We start from the raw sequence: 22,773 nt of genomic DNA, 5'->3' as shown, positions 1-22,773 counted from the left end.
GTAATACATTGCATTTAGTAATACAGTATGGTAATACATTACAATTAGTAATACAGTATGGTAATACATTGCATTTAGTAATACAGTATGGTAATACATTGCATTTAGTAATACAGTATGGTAATACATTGCATTTAGTAATACAGTATGGTAATACATTACAATTAGTAATACAGTATGGTAATACATTGCATTTAACAATACAGTATGGTAATACATTATATTTAGTAATACAGTATGGTAATACATTGCTTTTGATAATACAGTATGATAATACATTGCTTTTGGTAATACAGTATGGTAATACATTGCATTTAGTAATAAGGTATGGTAATACATTGCATTTAGTAATAAGGTATAGTAATACTTTGCATTTAGTAATATATTATGGTAATAGATTGCTTTGAGTACATAAGTCATTCAACTCTAACTCGTACCTATTTTACCTCAAGTACATTAGAAGATCAGTGTTGCATCCAGGCCACACAATTGTGGGATTCCTCTTGCAAGTTCTCCAAGAATACAAGTTTAAAAGGGGCAAACTCATGCATGTAAAGAACAAAAATTCCCAAATGTTTGATACAGTAGTGTGCAATAATTATGAGATAATTAGAGTAAATTTAAATAGTTGTCTTCTGCATCAAAAAACATACCAGTCTTTTTTTTATAAGCCAGGACCATTGAGCATGATTTATATTCCAGACTGGAAGTCCGTGGAATGTATGTAATATGCATATGTATATAATTATACCCGAGTGCCATAGAATTTGTTGCATGGCTGGGACAAACTGGCACTCTTTTCTTGTTGGGTCTTATAACGTACTTAGAACTTGTTAAATGAAGTTACAGGTTTTTTTGTTGGGGGAGGGGTGGAGTACTGACATTGGGGAAGATATCAATTTTCTTCCTGTAATATTGGCAGCTGATGCAAATGTATCAGTCACTAATGCTCAATGCTCGTGTTGAACTGAATCAGAAAAACGTGGCAGACGATGAGGAGGTGATGTTTTTGTTACTGAGAAAATTGGAGGATGATTGCCATAGCAAAAAGTGAAAGTCCAGTCAAACGCTTTAGTTTGGATCTTTACATTTTCATGGTTTAAATTTAATAAAGAAAAGGTGACATAACATGTGATCAATGTATGACATCATGAAAATTTATCCCCTTTATACTTGATTAATTTTGCATAAACATCTGCATTAACGTGCTTGAGAGGGAGAATAAATATGGGCCATATACCCAGAAACCCAGCAAGCTGTGGTACTCTGTTCCACCTATTTCTTCTACATTTTTGGACTCATCATTACATGAAATTCTCACAGCCTAGGAAAACTTACATATTGGTATGGGATGGTTTTGAAAGTAGCACAAAATGAGGATGGGGTGAATATTTCCACCAGCCACGAATAGGTGGCCATTTAACCGTACATATACCAGAACAAAGATTCAGACCCAGAACTGCATATGTGTGGATCAAGTTCATTATTTGCATTGTGCTCAGCTGGCATGTAGGGACATTCTAAGATGGTATTATCACAAATAATCTAATACTTTGGATTAAAGAGTTCAGATATTTGCGGCAAAACACTAGTTTAACAACTTTTACATTTTTGTACATTTCAGATGACAGTAGGGGAAGATCCATTCAGCGACCAGGGTCGCCCAAGAGCAATAAGATAAGTCAGCGTAAAACTTCCTTCCGAACTGTCTCGGACAAACAAATCGGTGATAAGACTGTGGACTCCCTTTGGACAGAAGAGGTGGGTTGGTGTTTGTGATGTTGATAATGAATGCATGGCTTGAACATTTTATCATGTCATGTGTGATGAATTCATCAATTACATATACAGATCTTTATTGATTGATTTCATTTGCCTGAGTCATGTTTGATGTTTTCTATTTTTGTTACACCAGCTTTCATTAACAATGTATACAGGTAGTTATACTTGTAGATATTTGTTTAGTACTGTCCATTGATCTTCTTTCTCAGACCAATCCCTGTTCATAGTGTCTTTATATAATAGAACATATGTTAGTAAAATTGACAATATTAAATAGAATCTTAAATGTACCTGTTTAAATCGAATGCCAGCATCTAGAAATATATCTTTTCTCACCTTGCCACAAAAATGGGACATAGTATGAACATTTCTGTCCATCACACTTTAGTTTCTGCTTAATAAAAATAAAGCTATCTTAGACTAATGAATGAGACTTGGTATACTTGTACATTTTCGTTAGAAGGTGTGTTTATTGTTATATATCACATAACATGTTCTGTCTTGAAGGTCAAGGTCATAATTCACTTTTATAATGTTCATTCACTCTTTAATGTTCTTGAACTTGAAATCCATTTGAGATTAAGGTATAATACTTGGTAAATTTATACATTATCGCTAGAAGGCCTGTTGCATACCACATAGGGATTGCTACTTTCAAGGTCAAGGTTATGAGTAAAAGCTCTAATTAGCCATCATATTTTCCTTTCTGCTTATTAACTTTCAAGCCATTTAAGATTTAGGGATGGAAATTGGTGTACTTAAAAATTATTATTAGTAGCTGTGTCCCATACCGACTGGGATTCCTGTCTTCGTTGTCAAGCAAGGTCATGGCTTAATATTGCTAATTTTCATCACACTTCTCTTTACGCTCTGTAAACTTAAGGACATTTCAGATTAGGGATGTAAGATGGTATACTTTATATGTCAGCTTTAGAAAGTGTGTAAAGTACTACATTTGTGTTTCCAGCTTGAAAGTTAGGTTTGGGGCTCAATATTTTCCACTTTTTGGAGCCTTTTAAGATTAAAGGATAAAACTTGGTAAACTTGTATATTATCACTAGGAAATGGTAACCTGTATATTATCAATAGGATAGATTAAACATATTTTTACAAGAAGATGGTAAACTTGTATATTGTCACTGTGGGGATAGTAAACTTGTATATTGCCACTAGGAGCGGGTAAACTTGTATATTGTCACTGAGGGGGTGGTAAACTTGTATATTGCCACTAGGAGAGGGTAAACTTGTATATTGTTACTAGGAGATTGTAAATTTGTATATTGTCAAAATGAGATGGTAATCTTGTATATTGTCACCAGGAGATGGTAAACTTGTATGTTGTCACTAGGAGATGGTAAACTTGTATGTTGTCACTAGGAGATTGTAAACTTGTATAATGTCACTAGGAGATGGTAAATTTGTATATTGTCACTTGGAGATGGTAAACTTGTATATTGTCACTAAAGATAATAAATTTGTATATTGTCACTAGGAGATTGTAAACTTGTATAATGTCACTAGGAGACGGTAAATTTGTATATTGTCACCAGGAGATGGTAAACTTGTATGTAGTCACGAGGAGATGGTAAACTTGAATAATGTCACTAGAAGATCAAGTTTTCATCACGATGCACATGTTCCCGTAAAATTTAATGAATGTCTCATAAATAAACAGCGAGCACATGAAAATAGCACACAGATGATGTGCCATGGACTTAATGAATCCTGTAACATTCATTAATATAAAATAGCTCAATATGTTCATGTAAGTGCTTGGTTTCTAGATCAATCACCAAAATCAAAGCTGTTACTGAGTTGCATTTTGCAGTTGAGTGTTGAGGTACTTATACTGATTATCTACTTATTAAAATGTTTTACTAACTCCACTTACAATACAGCTTTCCCTCATTATAATGCCATTGTCAGTGCTAATAACTGCTGACCATGTTATGTACCAAACCACATTATATTGAAGACTGTGATGGGTATGGAACTGTGTTGTATTGAAAGCTGCAATATGTACAGAACTGTGATAAAATGACAATGTAAAAAACCAAACTGCATTTTAGTCAGATAGTGTGCACTATACATATTTGTTAACTGATGGTGCTTTGAAAAGGAAATGAAGACACAAGAGCAAACTTCACCTTGTTTTCTTTCAACTCTTATTGTTGTTATACATTGATAAGATTTTTGTTAATGTGGTCGATAGTAGTACTGCATTATATCCAAAATCACATTATAACAAAGTGCACTATAATGAGGGAACAATGCATGTAGATATTTAGTATTTGGTGATAATGTTTAATTTATTTGATGCAGTTCTGATGCATACACTATAAAATACATGCAGGATTACTAAATATTTTTAAAAACACATTCATTCATTGGTTTGCTTGGTCCTGGATGATGCTTGGTCCTGGATGAAAATGGTGCCAAAATGGTATTCAGTATGGCTACCATGCTGTCATTAAAATCTTATCACCAATTCTCCTGAATGGATCATCACATCAACATGGAGTTTCCACTAAAAGACTTATTATGATGTCTGGTTGTTCCTGAATGAAAATGGTGTTGATGGGACATTCAGTACTAAAAATCTTGTCCTCTTGATTGGAAGGTCATATCAAGATGGGTTTTTCACTAAAACACTTATTATATTTAGTTGGTTCTAAAGGAACGGTGCCTATTTCAAGGTTAAATATGGCCATCTTAGTGGCCATTTTGAAACTCTTGTTATAGTTCATCCTTCTGAATGAAACTAAAATTCTGTGGGGTTTTCACCAGAAGACTTGAAAATGGTGTCAATCTGACATCCAATATGTCCATAACAAATTGGAAAATTTTGTTATTGCTGAAGAATATCATTATTAAAAGTGGGTCAGAGAGGGTTTCAACATGCAGCAGGTAAAAGGAAGAAATTGTGTTATTTTGAATTACTGGAAATTCTTTTCAGTCAGTTGAGTGTCGGTACCTTCTAGGGACTCATGTCTTTCACATAAATCAGGTTACTTTAACGGATTAGAGATACATTTGTTATGCTTGTTCTTCTCAGTATAATTTCATTTGTGTATCCAAGGCAGGGTTGTATCTTAATGGTCATAGTCTTACTGGTCATTTTTTTTGAAAATCCCATTTCTGTATTTTTAACTCTAATGTGCCTTAAGATATGGCAATGAAACTTCATTACTTTACAATTATGCCCACTAAATGTACAGTTCTGTCACTCTGGACAAAGATGCCATTATTAGGCACTTTAGGTGACCTCATCACAGTTAGTGGGGGGAAAGCAGTTCCCTAAATTTGCTGGTGACCTCAACATAGTCCGGGTGCATGGGTGGGGTGGGGAGACAGAAGTTCACTGAATCTGTTTATATATATATATGACTGTCTATGTGAGAGCTATGGGAGACAGACTTAGCCATGTGGGATATGCCAATCTCATCCCATGGGAGTGCACTCAGTGACAGTATAAATGATATCATTTCATTTATGATATAACAAACTTCATTGTCACTAGAGCTTTGAAGGGGCCCTGAGTGGCTGAGTGTTCTAAAGCACTCACTGTTACGTATCACTACCATCTCACCTTTGTCTGCATGGGTTCCAGTCTCGGGCTCGGCCATTGTGGGTATGTGAGAAAGCTTGCCAGTAGTTTCTCGTGGGTTGGTGGTTCTTTCTGGGAGTTTTCCCGGTTCATCCTCCACCATTGATACTGGCTGCAAATGTATAGCCTATATTGTGCTGAAAAATGGCGTTAAACCCTACAACAACAATGAGCTTTGAATATTAAAAAGTGCATGTTTTTTTGTTCTATAAACAATTTTTTTTATATTTTTTAATACTCTATCTAAAAATATATGTATAAGATCTTTTAGAAAACACTATTTGTATAATGCTATGTTTTTTCCATTACTTTTTTCTAGTTACAAATGAGAGCAAAATAATCCATCATATAATGATAGTATGAGATAGGGACATTCCATCCTCAGCTGGTATTTCCATATGTCAGCCATAGCAAGTTGTTAGATCTATGCATCAGTTAATGGTGGCAAGAGCAGTGTCCACATCGTGATTGTTATCATAAACAAATGTACGCACAAGATTCAAGCATTCAGATTGTTCCGTTAGCCATGCATCTTATATCACAGTGTTGTTTACAGATGAGACATTATGTGTCGGGGAACAGTTTCTATCCTCACACTTTAGTTCTGTGTTTTATGATATTGTGAGACCCACCGTCATTATGCCCATTCCATCAGTCTGTTTCCATATCCTCTTAAAACATTCATTGGAAATTCACATTGGTCGTTATCTTGTCTGTAAAGTAACCATCTGCTAAAAGGGCATTGTTTTTGTAAGGTGTCGAAGATCAGATGTACAACGATTTTAATTAGTGATTGTTGTCAGATATTTTTTTGATCAAACTTGACATGTGCAGTGATGGCTAGAAGAAAGATCATATATGTAATAAATTTGGGGTTCCCTAGTCACTGTTCAGGGGTGGGGGTGGGGGTGGTATATGCATTGGAATTTGTCCATCAGATTTGCACTTGTTTCATGTTTTGTTATGCATGTTTTCACAGGCTCCCACTACTTCAGTTAAGCATGAAAGTACATCCCAACTAACAAAGCCCATCCCAACTGACATGGCTAGTTTACCCCTGCATTCCAAAGCTTCTAACACAGAAGGCTCAACGTCAAGTTTGCTGCATGGCCGAGCCATTCAAACCCCCATTCTCAGCTCACAGACTGTGCTGCCATCTAAGTTTGCACTGCCTTCCAAGGTGAGTTCTGCATAATATTCACAGGCAGTGTGTATGCCATATATACACATTGGTAAGTCGAGTCCAATTGCAAACTCCAGAGACCTGGATCTGCCATTTCATAATGTGCTGACAGATCTGTCTGTGCAGTTTGCTAAGGAGTAATTAGCAGAATAAACACCATAGACCCAGATCTGATGGCATATTATGCAGTAGCAGATCAGGGTTTTATATTGTTTGCATTTGGACTTGATTTATAAGAGTTGATGGTATCAGTTATTATAAGACAAAATAAAGTTGGGACATTTTAGGATAAAAATGCAAGTACCCGTTTTAACCGTTTGAATGGCAAAATTTGCAAGAAAGGGTATACAATAAAAATGTACAGGATGTACAGGATGTACTAACATCAGATTTCTTTGATGCATGAATGATGGCTTTGTTTTTATTACTAGAAAAGTTTGACTAAACATATTTACAACAAGTCTAATCCATTACACTAATGTCTGTCAAGAAAGTCAGTATTACCTATTGAATGCATGAATTATTTTTCAACATGGCATGACTTATTTGATCATTTCAATATGTGCAGTGAAACCTGTCAATAACAGTCACAGGAGACCAACATATTTTGTTTTCTATGGACAGGTGTCCTTTATGTTCAGGTAAAATGTTGAAACAGTAATAAAATGGGTTTATATTGCCTCTTATGAGCAGGTGTCTGATATATGAAGGTGTCTGCTAGTGCAGGTTTCACTGTACCTTTGAATCAACATAAAAACAAATAAAATTTCTTCATGTACATTTTTAGGCATGACTGAGTCATGATTTTCGTTAGAATTTTGATTGGTTATTTAAAATTGGAGGATATAATGGTAGAAAAGGCAGGGATGAGATTTTCTGTTTGAGTTGCAGACTTGTATGGCTTGTACTTTAGACACTGCCTGTGTTTAAGACGTACATATTCTCATTGACTGAGTAAGGACATGTACAGATATGTCTGGCTCTTCAAGATAGGTCATTTTACAAGATACCCTTCTTGTCGTATTGACTACATTTGTACCCTGACTAGTGGAATTCATAAAATAATTTGGGGAAAAAAATAATGGACAATAATTATTTAAGATTTTAGTTGTGCCTTTGGGAGATTTTATAACTTTACATTTACCTGTATCAAATTTCATAGTTTCAGGGTGGTATTTTGGATGTATCACAATCTCATCTTTTCCTTGGGATTTACATTTTTTTGTCTGTCCACCTGAAGAAACAAATGGAGAAGAAATACTTAAAGTCAAACAAGTAACAATGGCCAATGTTTTTTTCTTCTTCAAATAACCTAGGCTTCATGATTAATTTTAAAAGTAAAATATTAAAAATCTGTTTGAAAACTTTCGCAAGTCCAACATATACAGTATTTCTAATGAATTCCATTCTTGAGAATGTTGAGGTACCAATAGCTTGGAAAAGTGTTGATGTGCTAACAGTCTTGATATAGCACATTGATGTAATCCAAAATGTCTCAGAATGAATTCATAATAATCCAAAAATAGAGATTTAGTTTGAAGGTATTATTGAAATTTTTCAATTCCAGTGAATAATTTAAATAAATCCTCTGATATGTGACTTTTCTAACACTCAGATATGTTTATCAGAATATAGTCTTGCATATGCCAAAGTAAAGTGCTTGTATAGTTTTATATAAAAGATCAGATTGCATCTAAAAAATTCTTTTGGATTTGTAGGTCTCTGCTGCAATAACTAAACTTTCTGAAGCTAAAGAAGCATCCCAGAAAAAAGACGATGAGCTCTCTAAATCACCAAAAAGAATAGCAAGGGTAAATAACTTCAGTAAACTACTTGAGAAATTTTCCAGTTCTGATGCTTCAAGTTCTGAAAAGTCCGATCATGATTCTTCCACCCGACGAAAATTGCCACTTAGAAGACAGGAAGCGTATGCCATTAGTAGTGGAAGTAGTGACGAAACAGGGACTCGTAGAACACCAGAAAGGACACAAAGTTTTAAAGTTCAAGGATCTCCCGTCTTGGAGGAGAATCAGAAAGACACAACAGTGCAAAGATCTAGTAGCTTTAAATCAGAATTTATGAAACGACGTTTCAGTCCTGAGCCTTTGATTCGCCGGCAGTTACCAGAGATTCCTGTACCATCTGATAAACCGTGTGAGGAATTAGCAAAGGTCCTTAACAAGAGGAGTCATATTGTGGAGGAACAACAAACATTAGGAGAAATTTTGGAGAGAGAAAAAATTCATGATAAAAGAGTGGAGAAGGCTGAACAGTTCTCTTCTGCTGGAGTAGATGAAGTGATAGCTGATTCAGAAGTTGCATCTGCATTAAAAGCTCGGCAGAAAGAAACTCATTCTAGTGCAAGCACAAGAGAGGTAGAGTTTAAAGAAAGAGATGAACCGAAAGGCAAATTGGACAGGTCTTTAGCAGCTGGTATGGAACAAGTGAAACCTGAGTCTAAAGTTCTTTCTGCTTCTCAGTCAAGGTGGAGGGAAACTGGTTATTTGTTAGAAAGGGAGGAAAAAGAAACCGTAGATAAACCTGATGAAAGCAGGTTAGTGAAAAATTTGTCTTCCAAATCCAGTGTGCATGAAATCTCGTCTATCTCATCCCCAAGTCTTTCAGTGGCCCCTCATGCTTTATTAAGATCTCATTTATCATCACAATCATCACAGACAATACAGTTAGAAAAAGGTAATAAAGACCCTCTTGTCTCAGAGCATAAGATAACTAAAGGTACATCAGAATCAAAAACAGTTAAGCAGACAAGTGATCACCTTGTCTTAGGCCCAGACATATCTGAAAGTGTTCCCACTGTCCCAAAGTTAGATTTGTCTGCAATAGATACAAGTCTTGATGTTTTGAATCGGGTCACAAATGAAATTGATAGAAAATATGATCAAGATGATCCTTTACATTCCAAAGGAGCTCAACTTAGTCAGGCTTTATCTAAGATACATGTAGATTCAGCAAGGGAAGTTGTGCAATTTATTAAATCTGTTCAGAATGAACAAATATCTGATTCTTCATCCTCAGTCAAAGCAGACAATTTTGAAAGAAAACCTGGTCCTATTACATCAGAGAGTGAATTTAAAGAAACAACAAAGTATGAAATGGATTTTAAACGGGAAAGTTCACCTAAAATTGAAAACACCACAAAGAAAGATATTATCAAAATGTTTTCAAGGGAGGTGACCCCAGATAGGAGTTCTCCAAACAGGAATGTGCCAGTGAAAGTGACATCCAGTTTTCAAGGAAGCTCTTCTTCATCTGGGCTAAAAAGAACAGAATCGGCTGGTCGAGCAGAGTCTATGGATCGACCTAAAGGAATTCTTAAACGATCGCCCTCATTGAAACAGAGTGGGGTCATTGTGGACCCAGAGTTGGCCAGCATTATGAAGAGTCGGCGGGCCCGACAGGGGGACGTGGAGGAAGAGGTAGAATGGAAAACACAGACTGCTCTTGAAGATATTAAACAGGCGAGGTATACTTTGCTCAGAGAACTAATCGTGTATAACAAGTAGACATAACTAGAGCTACCCCACCTTAAGTTCTGTAACACATGTATAAGCACCTACTCTTTTCACTTTATAATCACCTCGCTTTGGTTTAGCATCTTCAGCTTCACCCTTTGCCTCATGGTACATCAGGGTCTGACTAGTGTTAGGAATCTGTTGTTGTTGTTGTTGGATTTAACACCATTTTTCAGCACAAGATAGGCGATACATGGTGGCTAGTATTAATGAGGAGGAAGAAACCGGGAAATCCCCGGAAAGAACCACCGACCCACAAGAAGCTACTGGCAAGCTTTCTCACATACCCACATTGGCTGAACTCGAGACTTGAACTAATGCAGACAGGTGAGATGGCAGTGATTCATAACAGGGTCCACTTGGCCATCTGTACAATGTCCTGATCTATCATCAGTTATATTTTTGGCTAACCAATTACTCATTGATTAATAATCATTTGATTTGTGCAAATGATGTCTTGCCTAGAAAAGGGCTGTGTGCAAATGATGTCATGCTAAGAAAAGGGCTGTGTGCAAAATGCCTGTGGTACAAACATCAGGAATGGAACAGAACAGAATTGTGACCAAAATTGATCACAGGAATCATAATAGATTGATTTGTTAGTTTGCTGACCGTAGCCAGTGCTTGACCAAGTCAGTTAATCCAAGCAGCATTAGGTTTGACTAATATTTATGATCAGATAGTAACCAGTGCACTGTCTATAATACAACTTGCTTGTAGTTGTGAAGTTTAAATTCATTAGTTGAGAAAAAAACTACTTCAGAATAGACTTTTTGTTTTAAGAACTCCCATTTTTCTTTTTTGGGGTAATGTATGATAATTCTTATTCATAAAATGTATTTGCACTTTGAAAGAAATACCTGTATAGTAGCTCACTGGGCTACCTGAATTCAGCATATCATAGCCCAGAGCCAGTCTTGAGGTAGCCTCACTGGGCTGCCTGAATTCAGCATATCATAGCCCAGACCCAGTCTTGAGGTAGAATGCAGGCTACTTGAATTCAGCATGTCATAGCCCAGACCCAGTCATGAGGTAGCCTTTAAGCTATTTGAATTCAGTATATCATAGCCCAGACCCAGTTGTGAGGTAGCCTTTGGGCTACCTGAATTCAGCATATCATCGCTCAGACCCAGTCATGAGGTAGCCTTTGGGCTCTTAGGTGCAAGATTTGTCAGACCCTGTAATAAAAATATACTTCACCACACAGTGCATGGGGAGATCATGGTTTATTGTGATGATTCTATATTCATTAATTAGCCTGCTTTAATTAATTCTTTTTTTTATTTTTCCTTAGTATCCACTTTAAAATCTGTATTCATTAATTAGTCTGCTTTAGTTAATTCTTTTTTGTATTTTTCCTCAGTATCCACTTTAAATAATGTATTCATTAATCAGTCTGCTGTAATTACTGTTTTTTATACCTCAGTAGCCACCTTCATTATGTTAATAACATTCTCTTTCTGCCTTGCTAGTAATGGTATAAATCTACTGGTAATGGTATCAATCTTCCATTAATTCTATAAATCTACTGGTAATGGTATCAGTCTACTGGTAATAGTATAAATCTATCATTAATTACATAAATCTACTGTACTAGTAATGGGATAAATCTACTGGTATTGGTATCAATCTAGCAGTAATTCTATAAATCTACTGGTAATGGTATCAGTCTACTGGTAATGGTATAAATCTATCAGTAATTCCATAAATCTAATGGTAATGGGATACATTTACTGGTAATGGTATAAATCTACTGGTATTGGTATCAATATAATAATAATGGGATAAATTTACTGGTAATGGGATAAATCTACTGGTAATGGTATAAATCTTTCAGTAATTCCATAAATCTACTGGTAATGGTATAAATCTACTGGTATTGGTATCAATCTAATGATAATTCTATAAATCTACTGATAATGGTATAAATCTACAGGTAAAGGAGACATGAGAAGTACAGGACATTTGAATATAAACCTAACTTTTTTCTTCACACATGGACATTTGTGTAAGTGCCCATGCCTTTATTACTAATGTATATCTCTTTTCTCCCATAGTCACCCACTATGACTTAGCTTTCTCAGTCTCTTTTTTATAACTCTGTTGGTCATAGATCAGAAGAACTTGACTGATAGCCTTTCATCTGTTGTCCATTATCTATCTTTTGTTATTGCTATTTCTATTGAACTACAGGAAGGATTATCTTGAAATTTTGCAAATACATTTCTGCTTAAGGTCTAGTTGGTTCAGCATGGTAGGGGTCTCGTTTGGACAGCCAGATGGCCATTTCAGTGGCATCTTCCAAAATCTAGTTATTGCTACTCCTCTTGAATGGACGGTTGTGTCTACATGGGATTTTCACTAGAGGATCTAATGATCACAAGCTGATCCAAAATGGAAATGGACCTTACAAACATCAAATATGGTCATCACAATTAGATATTTTAAAAATCATGCTATTGCTACTCCTGAATGGGTGGTGATATTGAATTATGGTTCCCAATGAAAATGGATTTCTTATAATCTCTGGTCGGTCCTGAATAAAAATGATACCTGTAAGATATCCAGTATTGCTGTCATGGCTTCCTGTTTGTAAATCTTGATATCTTTGTTCTTTCTGAACAGATGTTTTTTTTTATATATATGGGGTTTTCACTAAAAGACTGATGATGTCTAATTGGTCCTGATTGAAAATGGTGCCTATCAGACATGCCTTCAGCCATTAAAACTGACCACCATAGTGGCCATCTTGAAAATTGTTTTATTACTAATCCTGAACGGATGTATAAATATCGACATCGGATTTTTCTAAAAGACATATGATTGGTTCTAAATGAAATTACACCAGTAGCACATCCAGTATGGTCACAGCGTAAAAATTGTATTATTGCTACTCCTCCTGAACAGATGGGCCATATTGACAAGGGGAATTTTGCTGAAAGACAAGTGTCTACTTCATACTAAATGAAAATGGTGCCAGTCTGGACTCCAACATAGACACCAACTATTTTTATTCCTGCTTCTCCTAAACAGATGGCCATAGCTGGATGTGATTTTCACCAAGCAACTTTTTTTTTATATCTCGTTGTTACTAAATGAAAATGATGACCATTTGGCATACAATATAGGGAAACATAGCAGCCGTCTTGAAACTCTCTGTATGGCTACTTCTCAGCAGATGGCTGTCACACCAAGGTAGTTTTCATTAAAAGATTTTCTGTGGTATGTTGAAAATGAAAAAGTGTCAGTGTGATAAAGGGTATTGTAATTACATTATAAAGGTATTGTAATTACAATAAAAGGGTATTATATTTATAAAAAAGATATTGTAATTACACTACAAGGGTATTGTAATTACAATAAAAGGGTATTATATTTATAAAAAAGATATTGTAATTACACTACAAGGGTATTGTAATTACAATAAAAGGGTATTATATTTATAAAAAAGATATTGTAATTACACTACAAGGGTATTGTAATTACAAACAAAATATGATCTTTAAATGTAATTTTGGTTAATTCAGGAATGTCCTTGTGGGGATCTAGGGTATTATGTATGATGATAATTTTTTTATTTGATTTTGATATTTAGAAAGCAACCAGTCTATATTATTTTTGTCACCTGCCATATTCAGAAAGCAATTGATGCGAATTTGGCATCAATCATATTCATGATATTTAAAAAACCAATCAGACGTGTATTGGGCACATGCCGTATTCAGAAACCAGTCTGCTGGTGTGAAATTGGCATCTGTCATTCATAAATCAATCAGCTGATGTGCATTTGCCATCTGTCATCTTCAGAAATCAGTGGTTAATAGAAAGCAAACAAGCTGGTGTTCATTTGCCATCTGCATTATTCCAAAAGGAATCACATGGTCATAATTTTTGGCATATGCCATATTCAGAAAGCATTCATGGCATGTGCCATATTCAGAAAGCATTCATATTCAGAAAGCATTCATGGCATGTGCCATATTCAGAAAGCATTCAGTTGGTGTTATTTAGCTTCTGCCTTATTAAGAAAGGAATTAGTTGGTGTTAATTAGCATCTGTCATGTTCAGAAAGCAGCCAGTCCTTGTTAATTTGCTATCTGCATTTTTCTGAAAGGAATCAGTAGGTGTTAATTTGGTATCTGTAATATTCAGAATTCAGAAAGCATTCATGGCATGTGCCATATTCAGAAAGCATTCAGTTGGTGTTATTTAGCTTCTGCCTTATTAAGAAAGGAATTAGTTGGTGTTAATTAGCATCTGTCATGTTCAGAAAGCAGCCAGTCCTTGTTAATTTGCTATCTGCATTTTTCTGAAAGGAATCAGTAGGTGTTAATTTGGTATCTGTAATATTCAGAAATCAGTCTGTTAATAGAAAGCAAACAGATGGTGTTAATTTGGCATCTACCAAAAGCAATCAGCCGATTTTAATTTGCCATCTGCTATATTCAAAAAGCAATTAGATGGTGTTAATTAGATAATTAATCTTCCAAATTAAGAAAGGAATCAGCTGAAGTTCATTTGGTATCTGCGATAGTCAGAAAATGATCAGTTCGTGTTAATTTTACTTCTGCTATATTCAGAAATCAATTAGCCAATGTTAATTTGTTATCTGTATGTTTAGAAAAACATCAGCAAGTGTACATTTTGCATCTGTCATATTCAGAAAGTGATCACTATGTGTTGAATTGATATCAGCTGTATTCAGAAAGCAATCAGCCAGTGGTAATTTGGCTATACCCTATTCAGAAAGCAATCAGCCAATGGTAATTTGGCATATGCCCAATTTAGAAAGTAATCAGCCAGTGGTGGTTTGGCATATGCCCTATTCAGAAAGCAATCAGCCAGTGATAATTTGGCATATGCCCTATTTAGAAAGCAATCAGCCAGTGGTAATTTGGCATACGCCCAATTCAGAAAGCAACCAGTCAGTGGTAATTTGGCATATACCCTTTTCGGAAAGCAATCAGCCAGTGATAATTTGGCATATGCTCTATTTAGAAAGCAATCAGCAGGTGTGAAATTGGCACCCACTGTATTCATGCTGGTCAGAAAGAAATGAGCTGGTGGGTTGTTGTTGTTGTTGTTGTATGGTTTAATGCCATTTTTCAGCACACAATAGGCTATACATGGCGGCCAGTATTAATGGTGGAGGAAGAACCCGGGAAAATCCCCGGAAAGAACCACCGACCCACAAGAAGCTACATACCCACATTGGCTGAATCCGAGACTCGAACCCATGCAGACAGAGGTGAGATGGCAGTGATCCGTAACGGAGAGCGCTTTAGACCATCTGGTATCTGCCATATTCTATTCAGCATGCATATCATTATGTACTGTTGCTCATCTGTATGTCATGTGCTTGTTCCATTCAATAAATTTTCAAGAATTTCATGAATAGAAAGAAATTTGATAAGAGGTTTTATATAATTAAAAAAAAAACTTAGTCAATTTCTATATTTGTCATTTTGTGTCCAAATTTACTGAATTATTGCAATTTTATCCCAGAATATTTCCCTCAAATCATGAATTTCACGTATTAAAACTAAAATTTTGTAATATCAAGAGAACGGGTTAAACTTGGATTTTCATCTTTTTAAAATCAAATTTTGACTTCTACTTCACTTTGGTATAACACTCCCTTTATTCAATGCAAACGGGTATCTTTATGATGTTTCTTGCATGCTTCACTCTGTTTCATCTGAATTATGTTACATAGTAATGACTTGATGCCATGTAACCTATCTTGTCTTTTAGCCGATCAGAAGCACTGTAGAAAGAGATTTTCAGAACTAGGTCAACTTGTTTGCAAGCTTCTGATTGACTGTGACTAGGGGCAACAAAGCATTAGCCATCAAAAGTTAAAAATGATTAATGATTTATTGCCTGAATTTCTTACAGATGATATTAAACTGTTATGAAAAATTATATCATGGGGAAAAAAATTCTAATTTTACCAAAATGAGATAACAATAATTATTTCATACAGATATGCATACTGTATACACTTACCTTGTAACCATATATAAATGTTTTGTACCACAAATGTAAACCTACCTGAAACACTTTTTACAGAAATTTAAATACAGAAAATCTGAAATATTATCTATTATGGTAATATACATTTGAGTGCATACTGATATTATATTCATTATTCGTTGTGAGGGAATACATTTTTTTGTCTCGTTATTTTTTGTCCTGGAATTTATTTTGTGTCAAAATGATTGATATCATTAACTGTTATGATTGGATAGGGTGTCAGGTGCTTGTTGCAATACCCTTCTTTGAACAAAAACACAATGAAATAATTCATACATCTAAAATAATTGCACGTATTTTGTACCTTGCAATACGTTTGTACAGATTTAAATTTAAAAATGACATTGTTGCAAGGTAAAATTTCTATATTAATGCACAGTCTATAATGAATACATAAAAGATTTGAACTGATAGGACGCTCAGAATTTTGTTGTGCTTTACAGCTGGGATCCTAGATGGCCAGGTTGTTCAGAGCACTTGGCTTTACCAATCACTGACATCTCACCTCTTTGTTGGTTCAAGTCTCGGGCTTGGCCAATATGGAATTGTGAGAAAGCTTACCAGTTGCTTCCAATAGGTCAGTGATTCTTAATGGGGTTTTCATTGGTTCTTCCAGGACCAATTAAATTGGCCACCATATAAGGGCTATCATGTGCTGAAAAATGGTGTTACAACAACAACAAGCTTTATTGTTATTTGTAGTGAATTGTTTCCTATTTCTGTAAATAACTATATTTTTTTTAAGAATCCAGTGACTTTGTGAAAAGGCATTATTTACTTTTTCATCTTGTACTTCTTGTTTTGATTGGGTGTGATAAATTATGGGATAGGAATTTAAGCTCATGAAATGTAATATACAATTTTTGCTGCAAAACTGCTTATAAGGCGTGTAAATAAATGGGAGGTAACTCCTTTGGCCTTATTCACACTGCAGTCAGAGGTGAAGCAGTGAGATTTGGTAATTTTTTTGTTTACACTGAACTGTATCTGGTTTGAATGATAAGTAATAAAAGGTGAAATAGATAATCTGACGTAAGCATGTGAAAGGTATCATGTCATGTTAAATTTATCCCATATTATCAGCTTTGGATGTAACCCTGTTACACTGGAATTGAGTCATTATTTATTTAATAGCTTGAGTAAGAGAGAATTCAGTTATTTTAACTTTTTTCTTGTTCAGATAGTAGGATATGTAGGATTTCTCTTTATTTTTGTTACTGGTAAATACAGATTTGAGGGTTCTGTGCTGAAATCTGATTCGACAATGACTAATTCAAAGTACATAACCCTGGAAAAGTGAATATTTATAGCAGAAATGAATACATCCAGGACCCAAGCACTTGTAAACCTTATCAGCCTTCCATTCAGAGATTTGAGTTCCTAATGCTGAAGTAACCTTTGGTTTTTGGAATTCATTTTAGTCTACCTTTTTTACTCCCTGTATGCTACTTTGAAAGTAAATACAGTAGTATTTTAACTGATAATTTCAGCTTCTCTGAACATTTTATGTTAATGACTTTGACCATATGCCCTTGATTGGTGTCCAGACTAATGAAAACCAGCAAGACATTTCTGCTAATCAATAAAAAAAGAGTCATCTTACATTTCTTTGGCAATAGACTCTGTTCAGTAAGCTTGGGCTGTTCTCAGTTCAGTCTAACATGAACTGGAATGGTCTGTGTTTATTTTCATGGGTCTCTTTTATGCACCTTATGGGTGCCATGGAGAGAACATGTGCTATAGATGGAACATAAGTGTCATTGGTGCAGAGTCTAAAATGAACCCTGAAGATGAATATGGGGAATTAATGAAGTAGATGTACTATTGAAACACTGGAAGGGTGGTGACCAATAGATGGGGACATACATTAAGTTCTTACCCTGCTGAAATCTGGCCCAGTAATTATGAGAGGAGAAATACTGGATGTTACATACATACTAGGTGCATTGATGTACATGATATATACAAGTCTGCCAAAGATAATTATATACTGGAATGATCAGGTACTGCCTGAGCACTGGAAAGACTTACAGGTTGTGAAATATGGTAATTCTTATGCTGTTCAGTGTTGGTACTCTGACAGAAGATGAAAAATATTGGCTGTGTCACAAAGATGGTAGATGCATTTGTGTACATAACAGATACAACTTGTTGCCAGGGAGGGAATAGGATGGTAGCACAGTATCTGAAACAGCATGCACCAACAGCGGCAGAAGAGGGTTCAGTTTTCTTTGTAAGTAGTTTTATTGGCATGGTTTAGATATTTAAGTTCATTCAGTCAGTTCTTGTAACTGAGTGTTGTTTTGGTAAAGATTTCCTAAAGACTCAATTTTCTTTCAGGGTAAAATCATTGTGTGTGTGTTGTGCATAAAAAAAACTGGTTTCTTCCAACTTTTTGTAATATGTCCTTCATGCATGTCATGAGACCATTGTGCCCATTGAGTGCACTTTTTCAGGAGGAAAGATTTAAAACAAATATGCCTTCAACCTTTCCTTATGCACATCATTCTGCGTCTGTTTTAGACATTGTAATGGTCACATCCTTCCACATCTGTTTTAGACATTGTAATGGTCACATCCTTCCACGTCTGTGTTAGGCATTGTAATGGTCACATCCTTCCACGTCTGTTTTAGACATTGTAATGGTCCCATCCTTCCACATCTGTGTTAGGCATTGTAATGGTCGCATCCTTCCACGTCTGTTTCAGACATTGTAATGGTCACATCCTTCCACGTCTATGTTAGACATTTTCATTGGCCACATCTTTACATGTCTGTGTAACTAGGCACTTGGAATGGCCACATACTTCCACATCTGTGTTAGTTATTCGTAGTGGCCACATCCTTCCATGTTTGTGTTGGGCACTTACAATAGCCACATTCTTCTACATCTGTGTTGGGCACTTGCAATGGCCACATCCTTCCATGTTTGTGTTGGACACTTACAATAGCCACATTCTTCTACATCTGTGTTGGGCACTTGCAATGGCCACATCCTTCCATGTTTGTGTTGGGCACTTACAATAGCCACATTCTTCTACATCTGTGTTGGGCACTTGCAGTGGCCACATTCTTCTACATCTGTGTTGGGCATTTGCAATGGCCACATCCTTCCATATTTGTGTAAGTCACTTTCAATGGCCACATTCTTCCATGTTTGTGTTGGGCACTTTCAGTGGTCACATTCTTCCATGTTTGTGTTGGGCACTTGCAATGGCCACATCCTTCCATGTTTGTGTTGGGCACTTACAATAGCCACATTCTTCTACATCTGTGTTGGGCACTTGCAATGGCCACATTCTTCTACATCTGTGTTGGGCATTTGCAATGGCCACTTCCTTCCATATTTGTGTAAGTCACTTTCAGTGGCCACATTCTTCCATGTTTGTGTTGGGCACTTTCAGTGGTCACATTCTTCCATGTTTGTGTTGGGCACTTGCAATGGCCACATTCTTCCATGTTTGTGTTGGGCACTTGCAATGGCCACATTCTTCCATGTTTGTGTTGGGCACTTGCAATGGCCACATTCTTCCATGTTTGTGTTGGGCATTTGCAATGGCCACATCCTTCCATATTTGTGTAAGTCACTTTCAATGGCCACATTCTTCCATGTTTGTGTTGGGCACTTTCAGTGGTCACATTCTTCCATGTTTGTGTTGGGCACTTGCAATGGCCACATTCTTCCATGTTTGTGTTGGGCACTTGCAATGGCCACATTCTTCTACATCTGTGTTGGGCACTTTGCAATGGCCACATTCTTCTACATCTGTGTTGGGCACTTGCAATGGCCACATTCTTCTACAGCTATGTTGGGCACTTGCAATGGCCACTTTCTTCTACATCTGTGTTGGTCATTTGCAATGGCGACATTCTTCTACATCAATGTTGGTCATTTGCAATGGCCACATCCTTCCATGTTTGCGTAAGGCACTTGCAATGGCCAGATCCTTCCACATACTTTTTAGACACTTGCAATGGCCACTTCCATCCACATCTGTGTTGGGCACTTGAAATGGCCACATCCTTCCACATCTGTGTTGGGCACTTGAAATGGCCACATCCTTCCATATCTGTGTTGGGCACTTGAAATGGCCACTTCCATCCACATCTGTGTTGGGCACTTGAAATGGCCACATCTTTCCACATCTGTGTTGGGCACTTGAAATGGCCACATCCTTCCACATACTTTTTAGACACTTGAAATGGTCTCATCTTTCCACATTTGTGTTGGGCATTCACAATGGCTACATCCTTCCACATCTGTGTTGGTTACTTGCAGTGGCAAGAGTTGAGAAAGGTGATAAAAAGTATATTTGTCATTAGATCATTGAAAATTTGATGTCGTCTACTAGGTTGCTATCCAAAGTTTTTCTTGATTGCTAGTATAACAAGCTTTTGAGGTTGCAGGTTCAGCCATAGTGGCAAAGATTATATTGATTTCAAGGTTGAATTAATGACAGTAGAGAATAAACTTGTACAAATGCACAATTTGTCATTTAATCAATAAATTATTAATGTAAAGGATTAAAATAATTAATAGAAATATTGTAATTATTTTAATAAGTACATGTATTGGCAAATACTCTGTGAACACCGAAGATTAATGAAAGCAAGATCCATGACAGAAATTCCAGAGTGAAGCTTGTTTCAGATAAATAGATATTCAAGTATGAAAATAATGCCTTGAGATATCTGAGTGCATGATAAAACATTTATTACGATAAAAAAAGTGATAAAAGTGTCCAAGAAAAAGATGACAGCACAGTGCAGATGACAAAATTTAGATGGGAAAACTCTCAAAACAAAAAATAATGTCAAAATAAAAGTAGGACAAGTAATACATTAAACACTTTCTACTAATTTGCTTTATTTCTTTATAATGCTGAGTACTCCCGCAATTTGGATGACTGGAGACACAGTGTCCCCTGCCCATGGTGTTTTTGGTGTAACCCTGTATGAATGTGTAATAAATATTTCATTTTATGAGGTTAAGTCTGTTCCATCCCCTTCAGGATGATCAAGCTTTTCTATATATAAATAAAAAAATAAATTATGCTTAAATACATTAAATATAAAAGTATGAAGTGTTTACAACATGCATTTCAGAATAAATTGGTGTGTATTTATTTCAATATTTCAGTGTTTAAACAACAACTCCCTTTCATATAATGGTCATAGGGTTATGTTTGAACAGAGATTTGTTTGAACACATTTAGATTTGTTTCTGAGCTGTTTGTTATGGGAGTTTATTATAAAACATAGCACTGGAGTAAGGAAGTGATTTTTAAAATGCACTTTATTTTGGAAATTGTGTTCTGCACTGATCATTTGTAGCTGATCTCAATTTAGTGCCTATTACAAGTTTTAAAAATGTGCAGATAAATTACCGCAAATATTGTTTAGGAACATAAACCCTTCCAATAAATGTCAATATGTGTTCATACAAGATATAAGACAGAGATGTTAAAATTCTTTGAAAAGATGCATTAAATAAAAGAGGTTACATAGTAAAAGAATAGATCCATAAAATATAGTGTGCATGGAATGTTAGATTTTAGCTTCCTTATTAATCAATATGTAAGGTTTGTAATAATTAATTGAGGTTGATTATTTATTTCTCTTTATGCAGTTAATTCATCATGTATATTTAGCTTTTATTCATACACAAATGGATTCAAACAATCATATATAAAAGTAAAAAAAACTATTCACACATGCAAATGAAGCCTAACAACCCATTATTCACATGCAAATGGAACCTAACAACCCATTATTCACATACAAATGAAACCTAACAACCCTTTATTCACATACAAATGAAACCTAACAACTCACTATTCACATACATATGGAACCTAACAACCCTTTGTTCATATACAGATGGAACCAAACAACCCTTTGTTTACATACAAATGAAACCTAACAACTCTTTATTCACATACAAATGGAACCTAATAATCCTTTATTCATATACAGATGGAACCAAACAACCCTTTATTTACATACAAATAGAACCTAACAACCATTTATTCACATACAAATGGAACCAAACAACTCTTTATTCACATAAAAATGGAACCCAAGAATCTTTATTCATGTACAAATGGAACCAAACAACCCTTTATTCACATACAAGTGGAACCTAACAACCCATTATTCACATACAAATGAGACCTAACAACCCTTTATTCACATACAAATGAAACATAACAACCCTTTATTCACATACAAATGAAACATAACAACTCTTTATTCACATAAAAATGGAATCTAAGAATCTTTATTCATGTACAAGTGGAACCAAACAACCCTTTATTCACATACAAATGAGACCTAACAACCCTTTATTCACATAAAAATGGAACCTAAGAATCTTTATTCACATAAAAATGGAAGCTAAGAATCTTTATTCATGTACAAATGGAACGAAACAACCATTTATTCATATACAGTGGGAACCAAATACTGCTTTATTCACATAAAAATGTAACCAAGCAACTCTTTATTCATATATAGATGTAACCAAATAATACTTTACTCATGCACGAAGCAAATATACTTTATTTGCATGCAACTAGAACTAAACAATTCTTTCTTTATTTGTTCAGTAGCAGGATTTTACATTTGTACAA

General features: G+C 35.4%; 1 protein-coding gene across 8 annotated transcripts in view; it reads left to right on the top strand.

Moving 5' to 3' along the window:
- Nucleotides 1–22,773, top strand: part of LOC149790167 (uncharacterized) — a 332,923-nt gene that overhangs the window by 190,539 nt on the left and 119,611 nt on the right. For 5 of the 8 annotated variants that reach the window (XM_089972151.1, XM_089972150.1, XM_089972155.1 and 2 more), the window contains exons 6-8: nt 1,625–1,761; nt 6,369–6,569; nt 8,291–10,056. In XM_089972151.1, coding sequence (XP_089828277.1) covers nt 1,625–1,761; nt 6,369–6,569; nt 8,291–10,056 — 2,104 coding nt within the window. The remainder of the gene's footprint in view (nt 1–1,624; nt 1,762–6,368; nt 6,570–8,290; nt 10,057–22,773) is intronic. The other 3 variants (XM_089972157.1, XM_089972158.1, XM_089972152.1) reach the window with 3 other exon arrangements.

Source organism: Sinohyriopsis cumingii, chromosome 10, assembly GCF_028554795.1.
Source record: "Sinohyriopsis cumingii isolate HCF-2022 chromosome 10, ASM2855479v2, whole genome shotgun sequence".
Lineage (NCBI taxonomy): Eukaryota > Metazoa > Mollusca > Bivalvia > Unionida > Unionidae > Sinohyriopsis > Sinohyriopsis cumingii.
This window is presented reverse-complemented; position numbering and strand designations above follow the sequence as displayed.